This window comes from Vigna unguiculata, chromosome 3 (assembly GCF_037176805.1).
Source record: "Vigna unguiculata cultivar grain cowpea cultivar isolate G323 ecotype 2 chromosome 3, ASM3717680v1, whole genome shotgun sequence".
Taxonomy (NCBI): Eukaryota; Viridiplantae; Streptophyta; class Magnoliopsida; order Fabales; family Fabaceae; genus Vigna; species Vigna unguiculata.
In genome coordinates this window covers 28,307,752-28,318,340 of record NC_140794.1, presented here as the reverse complement: position 1 = coordinate 28,318,340, position 10,589 = coordinate 28,307,752, and the positions used below count along the sequence as shown (strand labels likewise).

Genomic DNA, 10,589 nt, shown 5'->3' with positions numbered 1-10,589 from the left:
TAGATTCGAAGTATGCTAATACACTGTTACAAATTATGTCAGAACAGAGCAAACTCAGAAACCACAGATTTTCACTCAATTATAACAAAAAGTTATACAACTTTTTCAGTACACAAACAAGGACAGAAGAAAGATAAGACGAGTGATACAAGGAAGAGAGAAGAGAGTTCCTGACAGTATAATGCCACTATTTTCTCTCCCTCTTTCTATGTTTCCATCATATAACCTACATTTTCTCTATTCTCTTTGTTATCTCTATTATTTGTAAAAATAAAAATTGTACAATTTAATTGCATATAGATATAATATCTGGTATGATAGCTGATAATAATAACTACAACAAGAACTAGTTGATCACATGGCACTCTTTCCAGGTGAATTTCTGTTCTTCAAGTTCTTTCCTAAAGGTTTCTATCACTGTACCTTAGTTACTATCACTTTTATCATTTTCTTTTAGATCCAACAAGCTAAATTGTCGAGCTCAAATTCCAACACCAAATACAGGTGATCTTTCCAACCCATTTAATAATATGATTTGTGGGATGTGTCTGGCTACAATTCAAACAGTTTTGACAAACAAATCAATGAAGCTCGATCACAGAAGAATTGTAACATTAGAGGTATACTCACAATCAGAGACCTGCCTCAGTTTATTTTGAAATTACGTTTTTCAACAAAGCATAGTTGATTCTGCACTTTTTTCAACAAAGCAAATCACTTGGAAGATACAGGAAAATTCTCATAAAAATCTTACAATTATACAAAACAACCACCTATGCAGAAAACCTTTCTCTGTCATGAGGAGCAGAATAATCAATATTTGGCCCAACAGGAACAATACCAAATGGATTGATAGAAGGATGGCTTCCATAGTAATGCAACTTGATATGTTCCATGTTCACTGTGCTACTAATGCCTGGAATTTGGAAAATGTCTTTAGTGTAATTGAAAAGATTTGTGTATTCGTGCAGCAGCTTCTTGTTGCACTTGAAGTGAACTGCATAAACCTACAATAATAAGAGGTCAATTACTTGAAGTGAGAAGTTTATATTTTTCTCATTATCTATAGCCACTGTAAAACAATGAACTAACTGAGATGATTTGTTTTCATTAGTCTGATTCAGAGTAAAGCATTACACAAAAAGCAGGAAAAACAGACTAGTCTGAACTATAGAAAATGTATTTCTTCTCTTTATGTTTACATTTGGAAGACGACACTCAGAGCAACAACTATGTACCTTCCAAGCCTGGGGTAGAAAATTGAGTTTTTAATCTCACGATAGAAATGGAATAAGATTATGACAGGACAAACTCCATATTTATACAAGAAAAATGGTCACGAAACACAGACTCACTAACTTGGGTCTACCAGCGATTTGATTTAATTTTGAGTTCTAAAAGGAGGCTTTACTCATTTGAACGCAAGCTAGGGGTGAAAATCTCAATATTACCAATGGTGAAAGATTTACTTTGGAATATTAGGGGCATTGGGAATAATAAGAAGTCCCAATTAAAAGATTTGTTCATCTAACTACCAAGTTTTCTGTTTCTTGCTGAACCCTTTGTTAGCACTGATAATTTGAGGTCAACTTTTGGAGATATTTGAAAATTTCAGTTGTTTACTCAAAATATTGGGGAAATTTCAAATATATGGCGTTTTACTAATAATGTTAAGTAGCTGAGCTTTTTCGATCAATTTGTGACCCTTTCTTTTGCTGCTAATGTCACTTCTCATATTGCTACCATCTATGCATCCACATATTAATCAAGCGTAGATAAGATCCTTGTGGCATGATTTATCTATTCTTGTGAGTACTAATCCTGGTCCTTGATGTTTTATCGGTGATTTCAATGTGGTCCTAGATAGTCATGAGCATAGCTGTTCCAATTTTGTGGCTAGGCTTCCTGTTAAAGAATTTGGAGCTTATATAGATGGGAATCATCTGCATTATTTTCCCACTATTGGCTATACACTCGGACCAATGGTAGCGTTGGCTCTGCTAGGATTGACAAACGCCTTGATGGAGCCTGCTGCAATTCAGATTTTATTGTTTCCTGGAATAGTATCTCTTGTAATACTTAAACTAAATACCTTTCTGATCACTTTCCTGTTCTTTTTCTGTCAGAATCAAACAAAAGGAATTCTTTGCCTTTTAAAGTTTGATCTACGTGGCTGCAACAGCCTGATTGTGAGAAGTTGGTCTCCGATGCTTGGAATACTTCCTGGTTTGGATGTCATATATGTTGAATCAAAAGATGATAAAAGTTAAGAGAAGGCTTATTGATTGGAGCAGAAATGTCTTTGGCAATGTGAATGACACAGTCACTAATGCTATGAATAATCTGGCTAGGTTTCAAACAAACTTGGATTCTCATGCTGAAAATGATGACTTTATTTTGCAGAAAAAAAAAATGCTTTGTCCAACATGAAATGTGGAGGGAAAAGGCTAGATCTACATGGCATATTGAGGGTGAAAAAACACTTCCCTTTTTCATCGGTCTGTCAATATTAATCAAGCAATGAAACATACCTCTTCTTTGAAAAATCGAGGATAGACATATCAGTGACAACAACGACTTGGAGGATCATGGTGCTAATTACTTTTTTGCTATCTTTTTCAGTAATAATGAATATAGTGATAATAATTCGATTGATGAGGTGATATTAACATTGGTATAAGATTACCACTATGGAGGAGGTTAGTCATGCAGTTTTTGCTTAATAAAAGTGCTGCTGGTACTGATGGTATCAGCGGGTTGTTTTTTCTATAATTCTAACTTTGCTAACAGACCCCTAATACCACTTATTACAAAGCCATTAATCCACCAAAACCAAAGTTTTATGTGCTGAATTGGACAGCAACTAGGAAAGAGAGATGTTCTTCCTTTCTTGGATTCAAACAGGGTGATCTTCCCTTTGTTTAACTTGGTGTACCTCTGATTAAAGGTAAGCCTCGTAGGTAGTATTTACAAACCCTTGCTGACGGTTAAAAATAAGTAAGAAAAGTGAAAAGGTAGCTCTTTGTCATACATGTGAAGGGAAACGTATACTTATGTCATTCAGAGCTTGTTGCTACACAGTTTCAGGTTTATCAGTAACCTACTAGTCTGTTTAAATTGCTTCATTCTTAGATGATAAACTTTTGTGGTCTGGTCACATGAAGTAAAGTATGTAAATTTCGCAGGAATAATGGCTTGTGAATTAAATTTGATACTGACATGAATAGGGTTTCAATGATTAGACTTGGTTGGGACAAAATAGTTGATGATTCAGTATGGGCTATCCTCAATCTTGGTGTTGGGATTTTGGGTTTTGGAAATATAAGAGATATGCTATATAAAGGAGCTTGTGAAAACAGCTACATTTGCAGAAATATTTAGTGCTATTCGTGCTCCTGAAATAGCAATTGAGAAGGATGCATAGCCTATGGCATGAAAGTGATTCTATGTTGGTGGTGAAAGCTTTCTCCGACCAACATACAGTTATTTTGTATCTTCGTAACTGTTAGAAGAATATGTTGTAAAAGCTTAAGAGTGTGAGATTCCTTGCTGTATAAACATACAATTCCTTGGTGTCTCACATATATTGGGAGCTAAACTATTGAATTGATAAACTTGCTTCTTTTATGGTAAGATGCGAATGTACTAGGAGGTGGATCGTATTCTTGGTTCTATTAAGTTTGATTTCTATAGGAACAAATGGAATCTACCTAGTTTTAGGTTTGTTTTCTGAATGGGTTTTGGGATAATCCCCCATTCGAATTGTATTTGTTATTTTTTTTATAAAATTTGGATATGCTGCAAATGATTGATACAACTTGGGGTGTCAACGTAATTGGAAATGCAAGTTATATAATGATGCTTTTTCATATCTTCTTTGCTTTAGAAAAGAATTGAAAATGCATTGCACACACGAGAAAAAAAGGAGAATGAAGAGAAAAAACAATCTGATGGGTGCTCTCCAAGCTCAAACAGAAGGTTCAGGAAGAAGGAAGAGCAACAATGAGAAGAAGAGTGACAAAGCTAACAATGACAAAAAAAACAAAAATAAGGACGAGATTTATAAATAATGTCCATACTAAAGATGAACCACCCACAAAGAAAGTGTTGGTGGAGGCCTAATGTTGAGTGTGGAAACTGTGGTAAACTTGGAAGCATAGAGCACTCAATAGTTCTTAGTGATTCATGGCTGATTTACATTTGCTGCACAAACCACATGACCAATAACCACAAGCTCTTCACAGTGATAAGAAAACTATTGTTTCTAAAAAGAAAATTGGAACTAGTGATTTAATTTGAGGCAAGGGAAAATGGACTGTGGCGATAGAAAGCTTAAGAATTTGAAGTGCCATAGGTTAAATTAGACAAACTTAATCTGAAGGAAGAACATGTAGGAAAAAATGATATAGAAATCAAGCAATTTGGATCAGAAAAATGCTAGCAAATAAAAATATGAAACAAAATGAGCCAGAACAAACCATGCAGATAATCATGTTGCAACTGTAACAACAAAAGATCTTGCTTTTCATGCAAAGACTAAGCATTTCGTGATCAATTTGTATCACTTAAAAGAACAAAAGGGTGTGGAAATTAAATTTTATGAAAGACCGAGGACAAAGTTAATTTGTTTTTTTTCTTTGCTTTGTTTCTGCTTTAGTTCTTGTGTTATAATTCGTATAATACAAGTAATATATTCCCAAATGTCTAAAATAAATACCCATACGCACACTTTACCTCATCAAATCTGATAAGAGTGACAAATAAGCGAACGTCTGCTTCAGTGAGTGTGTTGCCACATATATAGCGTTGCTTGCTTAATAGATTCTCACATTTGTCCAGAGATTCAAATAATTGTCTTGAAGCCTGCAGAAAGAAAGCATCAGATAAACATTCGCAGTCACCGAATACACAAGTTTTTAAACAAGTGCAAACATTAAAGAACCAACAGTTGCTAGAAAAAGGTTAAAAATAGCTTCGTACCTCATTGTGTGGTTCTTGCTTCTTTGCAAAACCACACTTGTAAACACCATTATTTATACTATCATATATCCACTCATTGGTTTCATCAATTAGGGCTTTTAAATCAGCGGGGTACAAGTCAATGGAGGGGTTTTCTGCAATGTTGTTGAATTCAGTATTAAACATGCGGATTATCTCTGAGCTCTCATTGTTAACAATTGTCTTGAGTTTCTTATCCCACAACACCTGTGCAGATCAAAATTCATTAGTTGGTAATAAAAAAAGTCTACCCAACAAAGCAAATAAAAAAAAATCATGAAAGAAGACAGAGTATAGTATCTTCATACAGGAACTGTGTACTTCCCGGTGTAGTTAGCACTTGCAATTTCATAAAGCTCCCTAATACTCTTTGCTCCGTTCAACCTATCAGGCTCAGCTCCAGGCACCTCTGTTTCTGAATCAGGAAAAACCCACCCCTTATACTCATCTGATTCTTTAGTCCTTTCAAAGATGGGTTTGACTGCCTGTTCATTCAACACGAAGGAAATGAAATCGCGTAATGAAGTAAGCATGTATTCTTTCCAGTTGAAAAACACTCATCATGAAGGCTACTAACTAACCGAGAAACTGATGGCTTTGTTAAGTCCTTTGATATTCAAGTAAGCAAGGCACCTAGAAGCCCAAGGGCAAGCATATGATACATAGAGATGATACCTCCCTGATTCCGGTGGAAATGGCGAATTCGGGTCACTTGAAATCCAGTTTCTGAAAGTGGAAGCAGATCTCACAAATGCTCCAGAGTCTGAAATCTCATCCATCGAAGATCGTGCCATCCCAACAAGATGCTAACAGAATATATTTTACGAACCAATCACAAACAGCAACAAATCTTCAAAGTAAAAAATGCAGCAAAACAAAATTTAGTTCAGCAAGAAATTCGTTGTAATTCATGCATCGAGCCACATACACATACGTAAAGGATTCGAATTTCACAAACAAGCATACACAGTAGTAGTAACAATTATCTTTTCTTCAATAAACTAATTTGGTAATCCTGTGTAAGAAAATTCTTGGCAGACAAAATAAAGAACATAACCAATAAGCAGATAGTTTTGATAAGAATCAACAGTTTTGACATAGAACAAGAATTCCCATCATGAGTATTGCATACCTAAAATGAAGAGAGGAAAAGAGAGATTGGTTGATGAAACGCACCTTGTAGTGGTAGTAGTTGTAACAAAAGTCAGAGAAGGGAAAAGTGCTTTTGAAGCGTGGCGATGATCTTAGACACAACATGATTCAATGAATCCATGCATTTGGTGATGCAAATAGACAAACACTAACAATAAATAATAGACGAAAATATTGTTGCATATGGAACTTTCAATAATAGCTACTGCATTTTCAAACTCATCTTAAAACATTCTTTGTAAGTGTATGTTACTATTTTAGTGAGGAGTGTGCAGAAACCGAAAAGAAAATAAAAAATCAATTCAAATAATTAAGCTATGAAAGTATCCACGAAGCAACGTTTCGTTTTGTTTTTGTTGTTTCCTTTCGTTCAAAGCAACCTTGCACGCTGGACATCACAATGATAACCTAAAGTTCAATAAACTTTTTAAGCCACTTTGATATTTTTTGTTGTTTACGTGTACTTTAGAATTTAATTTTGAAAAGTTTCAAAACATATTCAAACTTTTAATTCTTAAATATCTTAAACTCACTTAAAAAATGAAAAAGAAATGTTTGATACAATTGAAAGTTAAATTTGTAGAACTAAACTAGGAAAAAAAGTGGTGAAAGAAAACCTAATATTCTTGCATGATTTATTTTTTAAGTATTGAACATTGCATATCTACTATATATGTTTCTTTTCGACAACGTTAGTTATACATCTATTTTTTTATGGAAAATATTGGTGGTTAGTTTTTTGTTGTTGGAAGAATTAAATCCGCAATCTCTTCCACTTTCATCTTCAAAGTCATCAAATCAATTTTATATCTCTAAAATTTTAATGGGTGGGATTAAACCCACAAATATTTACTATACATAAACATTTTTTTCATCATTTTTCTAATTTTATGGACATTTTTCTTTTATTAGTGAGTGAAAAGAAAAAAATTACTCTAGTTTTCGAATAAATACTCTCATTTCTTAAAATTTTAACAATGTTGTATTTCTTATAGTTTTTTTTTTAAACATTCATTTTTCTTATGTTTTAAATAAATAATATTTACATCTCTTATTTTATTTAAATCTAAAATAATAACCAAAAGCTTTAATAAAAATTAGAAAACGGAATAGGTATAGTTTTATAGTGTAAAAATTAAATACTTTTTTATAAAAGATGAAAAAGAATAGTTATTATATTAACAATATCTAAAAAACTCACATTGTCACTCATTTATATTTTTCTTATTAAAATTATAAATCTCAAAAAAAAAATTTAATATAAAAATAAATAAATAATTATTTAATATTGTATTAAACTAGTACTTTTACCCGTGCAATGCACGGGGCACAAGATTTTAAAAATTAAAAAATTAAAAAATATAATTAAATTTAATAATTTTTTTTATAAAATTAAATAAATTTTTAATTAATTTTATGATAAAAATTTATTTAAATTATTTATATATTTTTTTAACAAAATATATTGTATATAATTATTTTAAATAATATATTAAAATCGAGTTAATTAAAATTAAGAAATTAAATAAAATATTTAATAGATAATGTAGAAAAATGTAATAGTTGATTTTTTAATAATAAAGATGATGAACGATATATAAATTGTTAAGTAGACTCTATAAAAATACAAAAATAGACAATAAAAAAATATAAAGAGTAGACAATATAAAACTATAAATGATAGGCCGTGTATATAAATTTAAATAATGGATTCTTTCAAAATACAAAGATTAGATAGACGATGCAAACAAAACATCAAGATATAAACGATCAAAAGCTACGTATGTAAATCCAATGTAGAAAGATATAAAGAATAGACTATTCTTTTGGAGTCATTTTTCTATTTCTTTTTGGATATTGAATTTCAAATTTAAATTTTGTTACCATATTTCTATAGTTTTTACAGTTTAGAATTTTAAATCCAAACTTTATTACTTTATATTTTGAATTTTAAATTTGTCAATATGAATCTTAATTTAGAAAAAAAAATATTGAAATTGAAATCATTAGTGAATTTTAAATCTTTAAAAGTTTCAAGAATTTATAATTTTCACTTTGCAATGATACACGTATGTCTATGTTATAAAAATTATGTTTTAAATTATTGTTTAAGCTTTTGTGAAATGTCAAAAATGTGTGAAAGTTGTTCAAAAACATTTAAAAATTCATTAAAAAGTTTTTAATGTTACAATTTTTTGTAGGGTGTCAAAACGTACCAGCCCGGCCATTTTGCCTCTCCTTGCCTTTTCACTTTACATTTTGAAATATTTTTTGTAGCTTAAGTGGAATATTTTTATAGCTTTTTGAAATTTCAAAATTCAAATTCAAACTTTATTACTATATATATTTCAAATTTCACAATATTAAAATAAGATTAAAATTTAAATGTTGAGTATTTTCATATTTTTAAAGTTAAAAAAATTTGTAATTTTTACATTATATTTTAATTATTATTATTAGGTTGATATCATTGTGTTATTTTATAATTATATTTTTATTAAATATTATTATATTTTATAATAATTATTATATCGTTATGAATTTTTGTATTTTTTATGAGAAACATTAAGAATATTTTTTAGAAAAACTTAAAATTTTTGTACATGTTTTATATTTTAAATGTTAAATTTAATTTTATTTACGGTTTTTTACAATTTCAAATTTTAAATCCAAACATTATTATTTTATATATCAAAAATATTTAGTTTCAAAAAACTAATTTAAAAAGCAGAAAACATATCGGTTGTTAATAAACTATTTATATTTAGTTTCAAAATACATTTTACAATGCCTTTAACATATATTAGAATTTGTATGTATGAATGTTGTATATATTTGAAAGTTTGTAAAATAAATGAACGAAGGTCGTAAAATAAATAAATAAAAGGTTTAAATTATGAAAAACTTAAATTATGAAACACTTGAATAATCAGTTATAATATTAAAAAAATTAAAATTTTAATTATGAAATTGTCATTTTCAAACACTTATACATAGAGAAATGAGATTATTATTTTACAAACATACTTTTAAAATATGTCAGTGTCAGAATTAATTTATATTGACTTTATGTTGTACCAAATCAATTAATTTAAAATTAAACAATTAATCAATCTTTGTTATCATATTATTATACTTTTTTGCGATTTTAAATTTCAAATTCAAACTTTATTACCACTTCGAATTTTAAATTTGGTAATATGCATCTTAAGTGTACTAAAAAAATTTATTTTGAAAAATATTGTTGAGGAAAGACACTAACAATGCTCTGAATTTCAAAATAGTATGCATTGTTTTTGGCTTTTATCCCTATTTTCTGCACATATCAAAGAAATCAAAGAAAGAAGAATAAAAGAATAAACTTGACCTTGTAAACCAAATAATGGAATTTGAAAAAACGTTGGACATCTATGCATAAAAGTTCATTGTATCAAACATTTGAAAAAATGAAAAAGGAAATGAAAAGTGCATATCTATTTTTTTTGATAAAATTTAATGTTCATCCAAAATATTTATGGTTGGTAGAGATGGGAGAATGTGTGTTGGAAAAAGGCGTATATTAGAAAACAACATTTATTTAATGTGTGTGTTAGAATCAATACATGAAAATATGTGCACTCATTTAATGCAGAATATATTATTATATTATTATTGAATATTATTATGAATTATAACATATTATTTTATTATTAAGAATCATCAAAGTTTTTCAACTCTTTATTTTTAAGATTTTGTTCCCAAATACTATATTATTTAAGATTATTTTTTAATTATCATAACCAATAAATAAATGAATCAAAAAATACATAGTAAATATAAAAAAAATAATTATATTGAAATTCTGAAGTTTGTATGCAAGAACTAAATCCCTAAATCATTAAATAAATTGAACAAATATGCGTACGTCATTTATCAGTATTTCAATTATGTTAATATTTATTTAAAAATATGAATATGAAAAAGTGATTTAGCAATCCAAAAACAATGATTATATTGCATTTAATATAATAATAAATAAATATAAATAATAATTGAAAAAATAAATAAATGAAGTTTGTAAAATAAATAATTAAAAAGCTTAAGTATAAAGACTTAAATCATGAAAAAATCGTTTCAGAGAATTTTTCACCTTACTTAAATCAAAGACATTTTGAAAACACAAAACGCTTCCAAGATATAACACTTGAGTGACCGACTACAATATTAAAGTAATTTAAAATTTTAATTATGAAATTGTCATTTTCAATTGGTGGGCATACATACTCATATAAAACATACTTTCAAAATATGTCACTGTCAGAATTAATTAATATTGACGATATATGTTCTACCAAATCAATTAAATAAGAATTAAATAATTAATCAAACTTTGTCACCATATTATTCTAGTTTTTTGTGATTTTGGATTTCAAATTTCAAAATTTGTAATATGAATCTTA

At 29.0% G+C, this 10,589-nt stretch overlaps 1 protein-coding gene across 6 annotated transcripts; it reads right to left on the bottom strand.

Annotated features, from left to right (window-relative positions):
• Window positions 1-623: 623 nt before the first annotated feature.
• On the bottom strand, window positions 624-6,461 carry LOC114177825 (Glutathione S-transferase family protein). Of its 6 annotated transcripts, none has more exons than XM_028063386.2 (6): window positions 6,175-6,460; window positions 5,580-5,804; window positions 5,307-5,483; window positions 4,981-5,205; window positions 4,735-4,863; window positions 624-1,007 (listed from the first exon to the last, which is right to left on the bottom strand). In XM_028063386.2, exons 1-6 carry the CDS (start codon window positions 6,253-6,255, stop codon window positions 774-776), a joined length of 1,071 nt encoding a protein of 356 aa, XP_027919187.1. In that variant the 5' UTR covers window positions 6,256-6,460; the 3' UTR covers window positions 624-773. The 6 variants fall into 6 exon arrangements, with proteins under 6 accessions (XP_027919187.1, XP_027919189.1, XP_027919190.1 ...); XM_028063388.2 differs by having other exon boundaries at window positions 5,580-5,848; window positions 6,175-6,420; XM_028063389.2 differs by having other exon boundaries at window positions 5,580-5,848; window positions 6,131-6,269.
• Window positions 6,462-10,589: the final 4,128 nt, after the last annotated feature.

What these genes read in the sequence shown, in the direction of transcription:
- LOC114177825 (XM_028063386.2), bottom strand. Translation starts at nt 6,255, where the DNA reads ATGTTGTGTCTAAGATCATCGCCACGCTTCAAAAGCACTTTTCCCTTC. An exon ending in ACAACTACTACCACTACAAG is followed by an intron (nt 5,805 to 6,174) that starts GTGCGTTTCATC and finishes ATATTCTGTTAG; the next exon opens with CATCTTGTTGGGATGGCACG. An exon ending in CTCTTATCAGATTTGATGAG is followed by an intron (nt 1,008 to 4,734) that starts GTAAAGTGTGCG and finishes TTATTATTGTAG; the next exon opens with GTTTATGCAGTTCACTTCAA.